Source organism: Nothobranchius furzeri, chromosome 16, assembly GCF_043380555.1.
Source record: "Nothobranchius furzeri strain GRZ-AD chromosome 16, NfurGRZ-RIMD1, whole genome shotgun sequence".
NCBI lineage: Eukaryota > Metazoa > Chordata > Actinopteri > Cyprinodontiformes > Nothobranchiidae > Nothobranchius > Nothobranchius furzeri.
In genome coordinates, this window is record NC_091756.1 from 38,869,187 (window position 1) to 38,888,840 (window position 19,654).

At 42.7% G+C, this 19,654-nt stretch overlaps 1 protein-coding gene across 5 annotated transcripts in view; it reads right to left on the reverse strand.

The window, feature by feature from the left end:
• LOC107387855 (zinc finger protein 385C) overlaps nucleotides 1–19,654 on the reverse strand; it is a 79,696-nt gene that overhangs the window by 16,959 nt on the left and 43,083 nt on the right. For 4 of the 5 annotated variants that reach the window (XM_015963081.3, XM_070545426.1, XM_054749215.2 and 1 more), the window contains 2 exons: nucleotides 2,067–2,221; nucleotides 1,732–1,839 (listed from right to left, as the gene is read on the reverse strand). In XM_015963081.3, the coding sequence (XP_015818567.1) occupies nucleotides 1,732–1,839; nucleotides 2,067–2,221 (263 nt within the window). The remainder of the gene's footprint in view (nucleotides 1–1,731; nucleotides 1,840–2,066; nucleotides 2,222–19,654) is intronic. The other variant, XM_015963082.3, reaches the window with a different exon arrangement.

Here is a 19,654-nt window from a genome sequence, read left to right on the forward strand (position 1 = left end):
TACAGTGTATATAGCATGCTAGTGATGTAGGTGTTCACTCTGCTCCACCATTGCACTACCATCTCTGTAGATCATGGATACAAGTGGCTGAAATGACTTGTCTCCACAGGGTGGCTGGGCTGTCCTTTAGAGATAAGGTGAGAAGTTCGGTCATCTGGGAGGGGCTCGGAGTAGACCCGCTGCTCCTCCATGTCAAGAGGAGCAAGTTGAGGCGGCTCGAGCATCTAGTTAGGGTGCCTCAAAGCTGTTAGCAATGGAGGACGCAAGCTTGTGATTGGTCAGGATGATGCTTTTGTCAACAGCGCCGCCATTGCGCCCTCAAAAACATAAAGAGAGCCGAAGATATCTAGCGGCAGACACGGAGCAGCTTGAAGAATACCTCACGGAAAAAATGGTAAAATGGTAAATGGCCTCTATTTGATATAGCGCCTTCTAGAGTCCTGGAACCCCCCAAGGTGCTTTACAACACAATCAGTCATTCACCCATTCACACACACATTCACACACTGGTGGGGATGAGCTACAATGAAGCCACAGCTGTCCTGGGGCGCACTGACAGAGGCGAGGCTGCTGAGCACTGGTGCCACCGGTCCCTCCGACCACCACCAGCAGGCAATGTGGGTTAAGTGTCTTGCCCAAGGACACAACGACAGCGACAGACTGAGCGGGTCTCGAACCTGCGACCTTCCGATTGCGAGGCGAGCACTTAACTCCTGTGCCACCGTCGCCCCACATTGCCCCAAACAAAAACCCTAAAAATAGGAAAAAAAAAAGTTCACCCGTGACTGGATGAGTATGAAGATACCCAGAAAGCATTTTATTTGTGGATAGAAATGATGGGGAACATGGGTTTATAGGTGGCAAGTGCATGAAGAGGGGAGGAGAATAAGGGAAAAATTTGTGTGTGTTAAAAAGTTTCTGAAATACAAAAACACACAAAAAAAAACCCACAATCATAAATGCATCATCTTGGCCCAGATACATGACTGGATACCCCAGACCAGCGCCATGCCCTCTGTTGTCCTGGCGGGGAGTTACTTTGCAACACTCCCCAGGAGATTGAGAAGTCAGAGAGCAAAACGTCAGTGCGTCTCTTGCTTGTGGAGCTGACACAGAAGCCTAAACTAGGCTTTAGGCTGTTGCCACTGCGACCCGACTCCAGATATGCAGAAGAAAATGGATTGATGGAATTTGGCCATTTTGGGGTGGACCATAATGACTAGCAAATGTGACAAGAAATCCGGCAAGAGACGTAGGAAAATAGTTTACTCAAAACTGTTTAAAAAACCTATTATCTTTGTCCTACAAAGCTGTTGGATGAATCGGCATTTGGCAGTTGGGATGCTGCCCCCGCGACCCGGACCCGGATTGGCAGAAGAAGACGAGACGAGACTGTTTAAAAATGAATCAAATAGGTATTACTAATTCCACCAAAAGCAAGATCTATATCCTAAAAGGGAATTAAACTTTTTATATGCAAAAAAAAAATTCCTAAAATAAAACAACATCTTTCAGAGACAGTCTACCTTAAGAGCCATTTAAAAGGCTTCTTAATGTAAACTTGAACTTATTGTCATTTTATTTAAAATCAATATGATATTATTGTGAGAAACCAAACATAAACTTTCCCATTTACCTTCTGTGAGTTTCAAATACATTTTGTCTGGCCTTTACGTATAATTTTGCCACGTCTGAAATGTTTGCTTTTCAGACATGAAGTGTCTGACTCACAGTGGAGTTGAAGCGAAGGTGACAGATGTTACACGATATGATGGGTTTCTTCTTTGTCTGACTCACGCCAAAGGTGTGGTTGATCACCGCTTTCTGAACCGGGTCCATCTGAAAGGTGAAACACACATCTCGGTGCTGCTTTGAAATAAGGGAAAATCATGACTGATTTTTTTACCATTCAAAAGAAAAGTAAACATTTGTATGTTTGATTTGATGCGACAATCTCTTTCAGTGCAAAGGTTTAGTCCGCTCGGTCTCAAGAATAAACAAAAGAACATCTTTTACTCCCACATGTACTGGAATGGCAATTTGAGAAAAGTTGTAAAGTGTCGTACGGTGTTGAAATTGGGGAAGAGGCTGAGCGGTGAGGATCCGTTGACCCTGAGAGGCAGGAAGTGCTCTAGCTGAGGATGAGTCTGTGACGGAAGGGGCCGACCCGGCAGCGGCAGAGACCTGAGGAGCGGGTGGACCTGGTTCTGGGTCAGTGCACCTGCAAGAAAGCATATTCACACATCAGCAACTTGTGGAAAGACACAATTTTTACTCTCTCATATTCGGAGTCACTAACGGTCTACATAAAAGGCAGATTTTAGCACATGTGAGGACTAGACCCACAGAGCAGAGGGTTCACTTAGAGCTGCCTTAATGACTTCAGTGATAGTCAGGGATAAACGAGGTCTTTTCCTGCTTCACCAGTCCATTGTTTATCTTGAGAAACATCTCTGGCCTTTAACGCCAACTTTAATGTTTACTGTTGTGTTTTCTTCTTCAGATGATGCAAAAATCCCATCAGAGGTGAGAAAAGAGTTTTCTTACTTAACTCTGTACTAAAAGTCTGCTTTTCTGCAGGCCTTTCCTTACATTTCTGGTGTTTATTTAGATAAATTCAACAGTTTTTCACCATTGCATCATGCAATGAAATCATCTTCCATATGGCTACTTGTTTGTGGCTGACCTGCACACTTTCAGTACTCTAAAGAGCTCTGACCTTTGCCTAGAACCACAGCAGCATTAAAATGTGCTGTGTCTTACATGAGCATGACAACTACAGTCTATTGCAATGACTGTCTGCTAAATACATGTCCTGAGGCTGTTTGCTCATGAAATCATGAACGACAGATATAAATGGATTTTAATCACGATGAAAAGAAAATGCTTATTGACAAAGTTTCTTTTTAAGAAAAAGAAGACAAACATCAGATTAAAACACAGAGATACTTGGTAGGGATTAGAAATAAGCAGTTTGACTGGATGGAATGTTAATTTGGCCACAGCAGGATGAGATTAACCGTCCACTAGCAGGTGTCTTCTTCCAGGAAAACAATGCAACTGATGGATGAAGCTGGAAATTCAACCACGTGACAAGCAGATGATTAAATATGGTAAAAATGTGTTTGACAAGTACACATCTCTGTTTACTGTAGGATTTATTATCTGTCAGACATTTTAAAATCAGACTGCTCCAGTTCAAATCAAATCAGTTTATTTGATATAAGATTAAAGAAAAGCAACACAATCCTCTTTCACTTTATGATTTCAGAATCAAATGATACAAACATGAACGTCTTAATAGTTTTTCATGGTTATTTAAGAAAAAGGTTAAAGTTGAGCAGAAACAGAGGGAAGGAGAAAAGTGTGAGAAAACAAATCAATCGGTTCAGGTTTAAACAAGACTCAAATGACCAGCATGACTGATGATGAGGTGGTGTTTCCATTTGTTGCAGGAGAAAAGGTTAAGAGGAATTCAAAAAGGATTCATTTTTTACTGCAGTTGTCCAATAGTCACAGAGATAAAGCAGCAGAGGTGGGTGGCGTGTCTTGTTTTATTGGTGGTTTTTTTGTTTTCTTGTTTTTTTAAACAAAGTTTTTAAAAATAAATCTTTACAAATTTTAACTGATCAAATAACATAAAACAAAAACAACCCGCCATGCTGGATCAGACTCTAAAAACACAAAACAGGCTTCAAAACACCAAAACGACTCACAAAAGTTGAATTACAAAGAAAAAAAAACAATCACAAAAAGTATCAAAAAAGAAACGAATGGCAACCACACCTTTTATAGGTGTTTAAAGCCACAAAGGACCGTCACTTTAAATTATTAAAATAAAAAAAGTATCAGCTTTAAATCTGAGAGTAATCATATGTCTTACATGGAAATGAAAAGGAAACATGTAAACACAACCAACATTACCACTATTAATTAGAAATTTTTAGGAAAGTTTATGTGTGATGAAATGGTAATAAAGACGAGACAAAGGTAAAAATGGATGAAATTCCTTTACATTTGAGAACTGATTTATAAATATTGAAAATAATGTTATAATAAAGAACAATGACATTTAAGTTTATTCTAAGAAACACTTTTTATTCAAAACATCATTATAGCTGCACAAATGCATCATAAATGTCCGTTTTTAATACGGTTTTGACTATTTTGTCATCTCACAAAAAGAAAACAAAAACCTATTTTGGACAAATCTAACTTATTTTTTTACCATAACGATGGTTATGCAAATTAGGATCAGAATGTAAGCCATTAGCCTTGATTGTTATTTGATCCCTGATTGGTTGTGCAGCTTGAATCCATGCAGACAACACACACGTACACAAGCACAAACACAAATATTAAATGCTCTCTGATTTGATTAAGTCCAACCCCGTTTTCATTTAAATTCTTCACCGTGACCTTTCAAGTATCACTAATTCCACTGAACTAAATCAAATTGTGTTACACTGACTGACTGAGTGACAGAGCTGATGGAAATGAGCTAGGGTGAGAGACAATCTCATGCAGAAGAGAATATTTCACATCCACGTGGCCGATGTCTTTAATCTGCCAGTCAGGATCATTTTTGTGAGCATTGATTTTCTCTCCCATGTAAATCTGAAATTGATCTCAGTAATCCTCTACGCATACAGGATGAGAGGTTTAATTAACTGGATTTGGCACTGATCAAACCATCTGGCGACAACAGGCTGACTTAAAAGCTTTCCTTCTTGTGCATTTAAATGACGTCAGAGTTTCAGAGTTCAGTTTTTCTTTTTACCAGAAAGTCATCATGTCACAACTTCATGACATCTAATTATTGTACCTAATTGCTTCAGTATTAGCCAGAAGTTATCACTGTAGGCTCAAAGAGCAAGAAAGGGTTTAAGCTTTGAGTTGAATTATGGTGAATAAAGTTAGTTTTTTCTAACTTTCCCTAAGAGGTGCACAGGTCCATCAAATTTAGGCCCATGGTTGCGGGGTTGCAGACAAACAATGAAGGACAAGGACAAGGCCTTTAGCAGTAGCTCAGACTTAGCTCAGTTTCTGTCAGCAGAAGCTTAAAGAGCAAGTCATCCCCTACAAGAGTCTTACTCCACTCCTACTTCCTGTTTGAAAAATGCAACAAATCCTGTTGCCTGGCATACCGAGAGGGTGGAGCCACTAACAAATACGCACACACAGCCTCACAACAACATTGTGGCATTGTAATGTGCCAGCTAACATCATATTGTACCTCTTAGCCAATAGAGATGGCAGATAACAGCAGCAAGCCCACAGGCCCGCCCGCAGCCTCCCACCCCCAAGCCGGCTGAGCCCAGAGCCCACCGACCAGGGACCCAAGGGCGACCAGCCCCACCAGGGACCCAACAGAGCCCAGGGACCCAGATCCCACCAGGCAGCCACCAGGATCAATCAGACAGACGCCAGAAATCTTAAGCCCCCTGACACGGGAGCCGCGAACATGCAGGCAGACCAAGACACTACACTCCGCACCAAATGTGTCAGGGGGAGGGCAGGCAGGATGTGTAACAGCACAAGAAGTCCCAGGAGAGGGGATGAGTCCAAGACCCCACCTGACACATACAGTCATACCCAGACACACTCACATACTCCCTTCCTCATACTCACACATACACATACAACCTAAGACTTACAGAAATGAATGCTAGACACCCACTCACGCTCCCCATACACACCCTATTCACTCTGGTCCCGGTACTGCTGCACAATGGGTACAACCATCACTGGTTTCCAGAGTTCGCCCCTTTCTGCTGGGGTGATTATGAGAAGGCAGCCCCGCCCAACGCCAAGCAAAGCGACCCACCACCCCAGACCCCAACCAGACGGCCAGCTCCCGCTCCTAGCCTCCAGCCCTGGGAAGCCAAGCGACAACAGATCTATTTAGATTTAATTGACACTAGCATCAAAGCTAGTGCCTAGCGGTTAACTCTGGGGGAAGCCGCAGCCTGGGACTCGCATTAAAAGAGTTTGGCCATTTTAATTCTCTGAACTTGTGTCCTGTGTGTGTTCATGTTTGGATAATAATCATGAGATTATTGGACAACGATGGCAAACTGTGGAATTGATTGCAACAGACCGTCCAAGTCTCTGCTTCATTTTAACTGGTAAGTTTTTTTCTTAAATGCAGGTAAAAATTTTATCCTTTAGTTTTGATGGCGGATAAATTCAATGTTTATAGCAGATGCTTTTCTCCAAAGCAACTTACAATTTTACCTGACATGCATGTTTTTGATCCGTGGGAGGAAACAGGAGCACATGCAGAAAACTCTTGTATGCTTTGGGAGAACATGTTCACGCAAGGAACCAGTGCAAACAGCTGTACTATCTTGCAGCCTGAACTTTACTAGACTGAAGATTTTTCTGCAGAGAAGATTTTAATATTATACCCAATAAGGCTTTGGTAGCCTCTGCAGCTTGAACAAAATCTTTGAGAATTTCAGGCACATGGAGATACATTGTTTTTTGTGTGTTTGACTAAAGTAAACCCACTTTCCTCAAACCTAAAATAATTTAAGTGATTTCAACCTTTTGTGCATGCATTTGGAGAGTTGACAGTGTCAAGCTGCTGAGTTTTGACTAGGGATGTGTATTGGTGAAATTCTGGCAATACGATACGTGTCACGATATGTTGCGATGCATTCAGTCAGACGTTATTAGTAATTTTTTGGACTGAATTTATTGTAGGTATTTTCAATAAACAGTCCAAACTGATATTTAACATGTTTAAGAAAAGAAAATACACCAATGTTTGCATATGAATTCTTCCAAAAATTAGATACACAGCTTTTGAATATTGACATAATATCGCAGGAAAAAATATTACAATATATCGCCATATCGATATTTTCTTACACCCCTAGTTTTGACTGTTGTCTTCTTTCTTGTTTCCATGAATAAAAATCCTTATTTTTAAATGAGCCATTTCCTGAATCATAATCTTTACTCACTCTTTTCTAAGCGGTAAGATTGTTGGTCACTTCAGACAGCCTTCCTGTACTGAGAAGTGATAAGAGATGATGAGCTAGAATAAAAAAACCTGAATCTTCAGATAAAAAAAAGAGGAGATGCTTAATGTCTATTATTTCCGAGATTAGATAATACAGGTAAATAAAAAAAAAGCTTAGATTACAGACTTGAGCAGCAGTGAAAGCATCTGAGGAAACACTGCTTTTGCATTTTCTTTCATGATGTAGATATTTCCTGAGATTATCTGTCTTATTTAGTCTCCGTTTTCACTCTGAAGCAACATGCTCTCATTCCTGACACCTACGTCCCTCGATGAGACTCATCAGCATGCCTTCAGTGCTTGGTGACGCCGACGACTGTGTTAGAACTTCTCTTTATTTTCATTTAATGCAACAAGCAGATTTTCAGCTCTAACCACCCAGAGATATAAAAATAAATGATCTTTCTTTGCAGCAGCTTAAAAGATCATGTTGAGGAGATGACTAGCTTCATTTCCATGAGATGATTACTGGTAGAAAATGTATATAAAGTAAAATATTCCCACGTTTCCCTATGGCACATGAACTGAAACCTATTTGCTAGGAAGAAGGCAGTGACAACCCTGCAAAAGGCAGGATTTAACACAGATATTTTGGGTTTTAAAGTAAAAATGGCGTCTCTTCTCATGGCAGCGGTTTGTCGTTAAGCCTGCAGATCACATTGTCAAATCATAAAGACCAAATGGCATGCTTTCCTCTATAACAGCAGCTTTTCTGAGTCATAAAACACAAGTGGTTGGTGCACTGCGCATTTGCAGTAATGATCATGCCATTCATTGCTTACACAACAGGCACGGTGCTAGGCATTTATGATGAGCTCTGGAGGATGAATTAGCATCCATTAAAACCACTATTGACAGCTTTGCTATAAGCTCATTCCACTGGAATGGAAAAAAAAAGGATTGGAAGTGAAGGTCTAATTTCCATGATGGCTCAAAGCACTGCCCCTGCTGTGCTGTGTGTGGTCTTTAAATAAATCATCTTTATTGTGACAAAGTGCATTTAGGCCACAACGAGCAACCAACAGAAAGATTCTCCCGCTGGCTGTCGGTGTCTATTTAAAACAGCAGCAGCTGGCTGAAGCAACGGCGTTTCTACCTGCAGGGCACCATCCAGCCCCGATCAGGCTCCTTGTCGTAATCTGTCCTACTTTCAGCCCAAGCAATTTGGGCCCACTTTCACTATGGGGGGGCTAAAACGTTTATAAATTCTATCCAAGGTGAAAATCAGGACCGGTGTCCTCTGGCCTAAGGAACATCACAAAGCACAGGATCTGAAACTGTTTCACATACAAAAGCACCACAGTGGCATTTTATTTAGGCTCTTCACAGGATGCTACATCATACTTCATCTCATTTGAGGTATTTTTCATATAAAAAGTATGTAAAATGTAGAAACTTTTAATCCATTCAAATTGAGCTTTACAGTTTGATTTAATTTATTGTGTTTTATGGAATAAGTTTGTTAGCTTACGCTTAACGTTTGAGCAGGAAAACTTTTGCTTTCACATCAGCTGCTTATGAAACTGACATTGATGATAAACATGCAGAAAAAACTCAAATGCTGTCCACATTTCAGCAGGAATCCGTTTTTACTGTCATTTAGGAGAATCCATTTAATAGTTTTGCTTTGCTCCAAACATTTTATGGAAAGCCATTCCTCATCTGAACAACACTGAGTGCAAGTGAAGATTTTACCTTTTTGACATGACACAAACAAAAGGCAGGATCATTATTATTTTATTTGGAGAGGTCTGGAACATGTGCAAGAATAAAAAACCACTAGCAATGTAAACTCTGTTTTTAAGCAGAAGTAAACAAAGACATATCAGTTATAGATGCCACATACACACACAACATTTTATTTTTTTAGTGCCAGATTCAGCTAAAAGGTCTCAAAATCAGTTTTACCATTAAAGGGCCACATTATGGGAAACCCACTTTTTGGAGCTTTTTACCACGTGATATTGTCATTTCTTCATGAAAAATACCCCCAAACCAGTTCTTGGACGCATTCATGCATTAGAAATTTTGCAAATTTAGAGTTTTATTTTGAAAAGCCTGCAAAGCCTTGATGGAAGCTATGCGCATGATCAGGCCCTGCTCCTCCCCATGAAGGAGTTTTGTTACTTACGGGCGACACTGAGAGTCAAACCGGCATCAGCACATGGCTTAACAAGAAAGGCAGCCATTCTAACCACTGGGCTACCAAGGCTAACACAACAGCAGGCTTACCTAAGACGTTCTGTCGGAGTGGGCAGGTCAGAGCTTCACTGAAACAAACTGTTTAATTTCCTGGTATAAATTCTGGCTGACAAAAATAACTGACATCTCAACAGAGCCAACAGTAAGATTTTATCATAGCAAAGGTTTAAAATAGCATGATCTGGCCCCTTTAAGCATTTGCTTGCTTCCTTGTTAATGCTCATTTATGCCAGGCAGACTGACAGACACTTCTCTGCATATTTGTTGGTTTTTCACAATTACTGAAACATTTTTAGACATAATTTGACTTGGAGTTACCATAAAGTTGGCCGTGACCAAGAAAAAAACAGAAACAAAATACTTTTCACCTTAAACGACTTAAGCACTTTAATGATGGTTATTAAAATGATGAATAACCAGTAACTGCATGCATTTGTTACTGATTTATTTTAGGCATTAAAGTGCATCTTAATGCTTTATTTTCTCCAACTTTGTGTTTAGTTTATTTAGTTTATTTAACCATTTTCTAAATTCTTTTTGATATTTTTAAAATTTTTGTTTTTGTGAAGTGCCTCGTGATTTTTATCTTGAGAGGTGCTATAAAAAGGATATTTTCTTCTTCTTTATTCTACTAATTTTTCATAAATAAATGAAAAACAGACAATGTCTGGTTTGGTTTTAATAGGTTCATTTCTTGTGTTTTGTTTTTTTTATTTTTATTGCCACGCTGCCTTCAGTTAGGTTTAAATATTGTAGATTGGCTAGTTGTCCGTTAAGTCCTGAGTTCTGGATCTTCTGCCTCTTTGCTGCATTTCCATTAGTGACCTTCTGTTTTTTTACACACTATGCTGTATGAAACACACTCAAAACAAACTGCTGCCACCTGCCTGAACTCAGATAAGAGTCCAATCAGACCTCCTGAATGGCAGCTGGCAAATAGCACACACTTATGATATTTAAAATCTGTGCAGGGCTTTATCCGCCTCATGAACTTGGTAATTAGCAGCTTTTCTGACTCAATGCTCCTCTCGGAGCTGAAGGAAACACGGCAGCTGTCTGCCTGGTGAAGCATGAAAGACTGGCAGTCCTGGAGATCTCAACTTAAAAGATTTATGGGGCCAAATTAAAGAAGGAGATGCAGATTATTAGTGCAGGCAGGTGTTAATCATTACCAATTAAACAAACCAACTGAAGCTGACGAAAGCTGCAGTGTGAGGAACTCCTAACCTTAAGGTACCATTAACAATGCTCAGTTTTATCCCTCCAGTGTTCATATTTATTAAATTTGGTAAAATAAATAGATTTTAATCACTTATGAATAACAGAAGAGTTTAATTAATCTGTAAAGGACTGGTCATGGTGGCATGGAGCCACATATTACAACAGAGACTTCATGGCATGTGTCTAAGTCTTTGAAAGGCGTTAACATAATCTTGTACATTCCCAGGATTCATCTGGAAGAAAAATTATACCTCACTTTTGACAGAGGATGTGAGTCACCCAGAGCTTCATTGTATAGGCCTACAGCAATATCCAGCTGGAAATAGATGCATAGCCCCTCATGTTTTAACACCCTTTGATGCTTTTAAAGCAGTTATGCTGCTAACAAGATGCTCATCAGATTCTGGTTTGTTAAAATCATGTTAACCAGCCCTCGTGTGTGATAACGTCACTAATAAACAGCATACGCCACAACTATCCAGTGATGCCAACACATTCTGTTAGCTGCACAAGAAACCTGAGCAAAATAGATTTGACTTTGGATTTAAAGAGACTGAAATCTTGTTATTTCAAAAGATGTGCAGTAGTCTGAAAAGAAGCGGTGGTGCGCCTGTGTGAGGACGAAGGAGTCAGCTGTAAGAGAATGTGTAAGAACACGTCAGTATTATTTCCTGATATTTGGACATCTCTCCTCTGATTGGCTAACAGCAACACAACTCTACCACTGACTCCATTTGCTCTGCAACGTTGATGTTTATCTCCATAAATAACATAAGCCAAAAGCACAGTGGCGTAGCAAGCTTGAGCTGAGCAAGCGACTGTTAAGTGACAGTGTGACATAGATCTGTCAGGCTTTGTCTGACCCGAGCGTTTCACCTTCTGTTTTCCATCGGCGGCTAATGCAGGAAACAGGGGTAGAAGACTATTTAGACATTCAGCCTGCATGAAAAACAGAGTGACAGATCACATTAAAATAAAAAACAGGTTCTCTGTGAACTTGGTCTTTAAATCAATCATAATTCAGACAGTTTGCCTCTTCAGCGTTAACAACTTTACCCCTGCTAGCATGTTAAGGCTGCTATTATTTACATGTCTGAATAGAATGTTTGTCCACAGGGAAGAAAGTCACGTTGCAGGTCGAATTAAATGTGTGGTTTGAAGAAAGAAGACTAGCCTTTTGAAAAAGTGTGTGGTGTGTGTGTGTGTGTGTGTGTGTGTGTGTGCGCGCGTGGTATGTGTGTGTGTGCGTCTGTCTTTGTGTGTGAGTTTGTAGGTGTGTGTGTATGCTTTTGTGTGTAAGTCTGTGTGTGTGTGTGTGTGTGTGTGTGTGTGTGTGTGTGTGTGGACTCCGTAAGTCATTACCAGTTGGGCTAATCAGACTCACACTGACAAGACACAGCAACGACTGATTAGAGCTGTCAGCCAGTGCCAACAGGACTACGGCTACAGGGAGCACATTTCATTTTCAACCTTCACTCCAAAAGACTGTCTTGGAATGGAAGACAAAGCAAAAAAAAAAAAAAAAAAAAAATGATATCAGTCCACATTTCAACAGGCTGAGCTCTTACAGAGATCAAACAAAGCTGAAACACTTTCAGACACCAGAAACAAAAGGAACCCTATGTGAGACATACATACAGGCACATAAGCATATACTTCAATGCCAGAAGATTAAAAAAGATGATAGAGTGAATCTTTGACCACCACATTCCCCATCCATTGCCAATGGCATTGAGTTTTGTGTTTACAAATTAAAAAATAACAAAATATTCACGGCACAAAGCATTGTCCTCCTCTAAGTGACACACTAATCCATTCAGCTGTTATTTAAGATAACAAAATAAGATGTTTCTAAAGGATTTTTATCCTCCTGGTGTCAGTTTAAGTAACTAAGGTAAACTTGACTTTAACACTATGAAACTTCCACCTTCACTGCTGTTTATAGCTGGGCAGATTTTGTTATTTGTAGCTTTAGGAGTTTCTTCCCTGTCGTCACAAATTGCATATTGCACATCATATTGTTACTGTGTAGTGTCTAAGCACATTTCATGTTGATTTTTATTTTTATTTTTTTCCATGTCCTGTCTGGCTGTGAAGCAAACAGAATTGATGTCTGAATGCTGGTGACAAGCCTTACAGATTTACTCTCAGGTGGAGCATCAAAGCGTCTGCTTTTAATGTCACGCCTGAAACTTAAAACTTTATTGTTATTGTTTTTGAATGCTTTTTAATTCCGACCAGACACAGAGACAGAGGTGAAAGAGAAAGGAACAGACAAAAGGTGGGTGGGTGGGGCATTTCATGTTGATTCATTAGCTATACAATGATCTTAGAATTTGCTCAACAGTACAGGTAATAGTAACTAGAACAATTCTGAAGAAATTTAGAAAGGGGCCTGCCACGTGGCATGAGATAGTGGCCATGTGGCATAGGCCAATGTGCACTGCCACTTCATCTTCACTGCAAACCATGTGCTATAAGCTTTATGACTGTAGCAAACAATTAGGATCATCGATGAATCTGATGGGGTCTTGACTCGATTAATTGGGAAAATTTAAAAACTGCTTGGGAAACATTTTTTCTCTCTTTACTTTAACAACAGAACATGATTAGAAAACAATCTAATAGTGCGCAAAACAACATGCTATCAACAAAATATATCCATAATTAAACTATGATCAGTAACATTTTATGTATTTTATTAACATGTTCATTAGTAAGCTACTGGAAATACTAATAACATTTAATTTCTACTGATAAAATGTAATGGTGACATCTACTATGTACGGGTTAGAAATAATCCTATTTAAATTAGGTTCACAGATAGACGCGTTTGTGAATTAAGCCTAATTTATACTTCTCCGTCAGCTCCACGTGTCACGATATGGTGTTGGAGGACCCAGATATGCAGTACCCAGGATGACACGAGGCAGGGATGAAGGTTAAGTAAAATCCTTTATTTAAAAGGAGAGCCAAAAATAAAATAGATCCAAGGCTGTGAGCCAAAATCCAAAAACCAGATAAAGATCTGGAAATCCAAAAAACTCTGGTTTATACACAGAAAAACAAGACTGACAGAACTACAAACAATGGACCAACACAAGACAAAGACAAGACAGGGCTTAAATAGACTGGGAGGAACAATTAGGGAAACAGGAAGCAGGTGTGTGGAGTGAGGGCTGGAGGGAAGACAGGTGACAACAATTATCTAAATGGGGAAGCAGATCCAAAGGAGGGCAAATAAACAAAACTGAACTAAAAGACTGAGGGAAGGACTCACACACACACACAATCACACCCAAATACACTCACACACACTGAATTGGGGAATGGACACACACACCACACCACACCACACCACACCACAACACACACACACACACACACACACACACACACACACACACACACACACACACACACACACACACACACACACACACACACACACACACACACACACACACACACACACACACACACACACACACACACACACACACACACACACACACACACACACACACACACACACACACAGAGCTGGGGACAAAGAGGCTGGAGCTACAACTGGAGGGGATGGGGATGATCGAATGCCTACAAACAGAAAACACATAAATGAGACGCAGACAAAGGACACATGAGGGCGCTATGAGACACAAAAGGGAATCTAGAGAGGGATGGAGGACACCAGGAGGCACATGAAGGAAGGGGCAGACGCATACCATGACAGTACCCCCCCACCCCAAGGGGCGGATACCAGACGCCTAAACAAGAACAAACAACAACAAGCACAAGACAAGACACAGGATACGAAAAAACCAGAGGGAGGGAGAGGAGGGAACCAACAAAACACAAGCAAAAAAGGGCGGGCGAGGGGGGAACAGGAGACCCCGGGAGGCCGGCGACAGGGAACCAGGAGGCTGGACCAGAGAAGTCTAGGGGGCCGGCGACGGGGAACCAGGAGGCGGGACCAGAGAAGTCTAGGGGGCCGGCGACGGGGGACCAGGAGGCGGGACCAGACAACCCTAGGAGGCCGGTGACGGGGAACCAGGAGGCGGGACCAGGAAACCCTTGGGATAGGGGGTATTGGAGGAGGAGGACGAGGAAGGGTCTCAGGAGACGGGGGCTGTGACTGGAACACTTGTGGGGAGACTTGAGACTTGGGAGACGGGGAGACTTCAGAGCCGGAGCTGGAAACATCCACTTTAGAGCAGGAGACAGGAGGCGTCGACCCTTAGACTGGAGGCGCCGACTTAGAGACAGGAGGCGCCGACTTTGAGACAGGAGGCGTCGACCCTTGGACAGGAGGCGCCAACCCCTGGACAAGAGGCGCCGACTTTGAGACAAGAGGCGCCGACTTTGAGACAAGAGGCGCCGACTTTGAGACAAGAGGCGCCGACCCTGAGACAAGAGGCGCCGACCCTTGGACTGGAGGCGCCGACCCTTGGACTGGAGGCGCCGACCCTTGGACTGGAGGCGCCGACCCTTGGACTGGAGGCGCCGACCCTTGGACTGGAGGCGCCGACCCTTGGACTGGAGGCGCCGACCTTTGGACTGGAGGCGCCGACCCTTGGACTGGAGGCGCCGACCCTTGGAGTGGAGGCGCCGACCCTTGGACTGGAGGCCCTGACTTTGAGACAGGAGGCACAGACCCTTGGACTGGAGGCGCCGACTTCGAGACAGGAGGCGTCGACTTCGAGACAGGAGGCGCCGACCCTTGGACTGGAGCCTCGTGGACGGGCTTGACCGGAGCCTCGTGGACGGGCTGGACCGGAGCCTCGTGGACGGGCTGGACCGGAGCCTCTGCGTCCTCCACCACCGAGGCAGGATGCGATGCATCGTCTTGGACCACCGCTGAGGCGAAATGCGATGCGTCCTCTTGGACCACCGCTGAGGCAAGATGCGATGCGTCCTCTTGGACCACTGCCAAAAAAGGATATGATGTGTATTCCAGGACCACCGCTGAAGCAGGATGCGGCGCGACCTCCGGGACCACCGCTGGAGCAGGATACAGAGATGGTAGCTGGAGTTAAGATGCGGGTCGCAGAGCAGGGACCTCTTGGGTAGGCAGCACAGCTCTGGCTTCTGATGGATTCATGAGTCCTGATTTGGGTTGCAGAGCAGGGGCCTCTAGAATAGGTGGCACAACTCTGACAGTAGAAGAATGTTGGCAATGGCGGCGACGTCAACCGCGGGCGCGGCTCTTGGGAGGAGCGGGAAGCAGGTACAGCGGATGAGATACAGCCCACCGGAGAGGAAGTGGTGGCGCTGTCAGGACCAGGTGAGGGTGTGGCGGTGTGACCCATCTGAGAAGCTGAGGTGGCATCAACATGCATAGAGGGAAATGAGATGACACCGGTTCTGATGGTCTGGGACAGGGAGGTGGAGCTGTCAGGACCAGGCAGAGATGTGGAGGTGTGGCGCTCCTTAGATGCTGAGAAGGCAGCTCTTAGCACAGTGCTTGCTGACAGGTTATGATTCCTCGAAAAGGAGGGAGCTTGTGGGCTGCTGCAAGCGTCCAGCAGATCCTCGTCAAAATCCCAAAAAACCATATCCTCAATAGGATTCTGTTCAAAATAATGGCTGGCCCATTGCAGGGCTCTTCCCCTTAGGAGGTACACCGTGTTAATAACTAAATCAATGTCCGGCATGTCCGTGTCATGAAACATCACTAAGTCCAATAAAACGGTCTTACAAGAGTCCGGGTCACCATGAAAAGGGTATATCCGGGTCCGCTGGGTCCTGGTTGGTCGGTCCATTCTGTCACGATATGGTGTTGGAGGACCCAAATATGCAGTACCCAGGATGACACGAGGCAGGGATGAAGGTTAAGTAAAATCCTTTATTTAAAAGGAGAGCCAAATATAAAATAAATCCAAGGCTGTGAGCCAAAATCCAAAAACCAGATAAAGATCTGGAAATCCAAAAAACTCTGGTTTATACACAGAGAAACAAGACTGACAGAACTACAAACAATGGACCGACACAAGACAAAGACAAGACAGGGCTTAAATAGACTGGGAGGAACAATTAGGGAAACAGGAAGCAGGTGTGTGGAGTGAGGGCTGGAGGGAAGACAGGTGACAACAATTATCTAAATGGGGAAGCAGAACCAAAGTTAAACACACACACACACACACACACACACACACACACACACACACACACACACACACACACACACACACACACACACACACACACACACACACACACACACACACACAGCCTGTGTGTTTGTGGCTCCCGTGTCAGGGGGTTTAAGATTTTTGGCATCTGTCCGATAGATCCTGGTGGCTGCCTGGTGGGATCCGAGTCCCTGGGCTCTGTTGGATCCCCGGCGGGGCAGGTCACCCCTGGGTCCCGGGTCGCTGGGTTCCGGGCTCAGCCGGCTTGGGGGTGGGACTCTGCCGGCTGCTGGTTGTGGCCCCTCGGGGCAATCCTCTGCGCCTCTCAAGAAGGGGGAACCAAATGTAATGGGAAGGATGTGTTTGCATAATTTGTCGTGCATATACAGTTCAAGACCACAATCCGGGGCTTTTGGAGGCCTCTAGAGGACCCTCAGACCCCAGTTCCCGATTTTGGCGAAGGTCGGGAGTTCAGGGGTGGATCTACAGGTCAGGACCACGATCCAGGGCTTTGGAGGCCTCTAGAGGTCTCCTAGTGGCAAACCCCTTAACAAAAGAGTATTTGGCAGATGTTTCTATCCAAAGCACCTTAAAAACAGTAATTTTAATTGATTAAAAAAAACAACATCAATATAACACGTCTGGTCTCTCCGGCTTCTTAAAGTACTTTACACATTCACACACACACTTGGGGCTTGAAGAGGTGCTGTCTGGTTACTGTCCTTTACCCAGGGTCGTGTTGTGAAGGTAAAATGGTCCAGAAGGAAAACCTGTCTCTCTCTTTTCAGCTGTTCCTGTTGGATCCCCAAGTAGATTTCTGAACTTTTCATTGAGGTCTGCCCCATCTCCTCTCAGTCCAGCTCAGAAGGCCTCCTAATCAGGTGCTTGAACCACTTCATTACATCCAACAGATCGACTCTGAGCTCCAGTCAAATGATAGGACTCCTCACATTATTCCCAAGGCTGATGGAGGAAGCTTGTTTCAAACATGTGTATCTTGGATGGTGTTCCCATGGGATGGCAGTCATGATTCACAACCTGTAACTATAGAGGAGTCAGAACAAGATGAACCTCTTGGCTCAGCTCCTGTACCACTACAGAGCTGAGCAACGCCCTCACTACAGAGGATGCTGACTTAAACTGTTGGTCCATCCCAGCATCACTCACAAACTCTTTGTCTCGAGGAAAGGGTTCACTCAAAGAGGCTGAATGACCAATTCAAAGAGAGAAGTTCAACTTTCTCCAAACAATACTACAATCTAAGATTTGGATGAGTTTGCTCTCACCCCAGACAGGGGGCAGCAAAATGTCCCCCACCCTAGATCCCACCACGTATTCACTCCTTACCAGTTAGATGATTACAAAACATAATGGTATATTTTAAAACATTTAGATTTGGATTCCAACTTAAACCTGAATAAAACTGAGTGATTGATGATAACTTTTACAGACATGTATGTTCATCCATGTTACCCATGAGGCAATGGAGCAAACAGAAGGCCATTTGGTGTAAGCATGTATTTAGTGCATTAGTAGAAAAAACAAAAACTATATTAGCACATGAAGTAAAACTTTATAGACATCCATGAAAAATGGAAATAATCCTGAGATTATATAATTTAGCTAAATTATTATCCCTGTGGCGTAACTGAAATCTTAAAACGATGATATGGAAATAAATAAGAATTGAATACGTTTGTCCAGCTTTTGATCAAGTTGCTCTATTGCAGCTCTAGCCGGTTACCTCTAACACACATGCTAGCATGACAAAACACACAGCAGAGATTGGGATTATTTTAAATTCCACAAAGAAAGCACCCAAGGCCAGCACACAGACACCTCTGTGTTTCCATCCACTATAATACACCTCTCTCTCTGTAGCTTACTTTGAGCTATGAATAATACACATATTTAAATATTATGTGTAAAAGCAGTGTCCAAGGTGAGGAATTAGGAGGCGGATGTATTTTAGTGGTTTGTGTGCATGTTGCCATCAAACCAAAATACAGAGGAATCTGTGATTTTATTTTAAATCAAGTATTTTACTTTGAATATCGCTAAAAATTTTCCTGCATATAAGTGAGATTAGAGGATTTATGTTACTCTCTAAAAAAATCCAGTTCATGGATCCCCCCCCCCCCCCCCCCAAAAAAAACAAAACAAAACAAAACAAAACAAAACAAATAAAGTTCTGAAGATGTTCCATTAATAAGTCCTCTCACAAGGACCGTTGGAGTGTTTTAACATGAACCCAGGCTTATATGAGGGTTTGATCAAACTTGCAGTACATGGTTATCTAAAATGACCCGTCTGGAGAATCATGGATAGGTTCTGACAGCACAGACCAGCTAACAGCTAGTCAGACTGGACCTGCCCCAAATCATGACACTGCCTTCCCTTCTGGACTGGTTGTTCACACAGACGAACCTGTCTGCAGTCTGGGAACAGCCCATTCACATTAATGTTGACAACTGGAATATGTTGAAGATGAACCCATTAACATTTGAGCATCTTGACCGTGGACCAGGAAAAACCTTTCATGCATTAATCATGCACCCAATCAAGTAAAAAAAAGTTAATCTGTTCTCTTATATTTGAGAAAAACTTATTCAACAAAGTCCAGTTTCCTTGGTTCTGAGCCTATTCTAGGATTAAAGCAGATGTCTAGGAGCTTTATTCAAAACCATAGCAGTGCTTGCAAGTCTGGGATTTCCATTTTACACCAAACGTTTACACATTTGCAGAAATGATACTCAGGAGTTTTATCTTTTCTTTAGAGTCAGGATTTCCTTTGGGTCAAAAGACAGTTTGACTACACAATATTCACCTGAGTAGAAACTCTTTTTTTTGTGGCTTTAGTGACACATTTCACCTACATGAGTAAAACTATTAAAATAAAACAGCTTTTATTTTGAAGTTACATGTTTTGGTTATGTGTAGAAAAACTGTTGAGGTTATGGATAAAATACATCCATTCTTCATTTGTCACAGAGGGATTCAATGGTCACATGCAGCTCGCCTCATGGCCACCGGAGGCTGCTCGCCTATTCAGGCCATTCTACCTGGATGT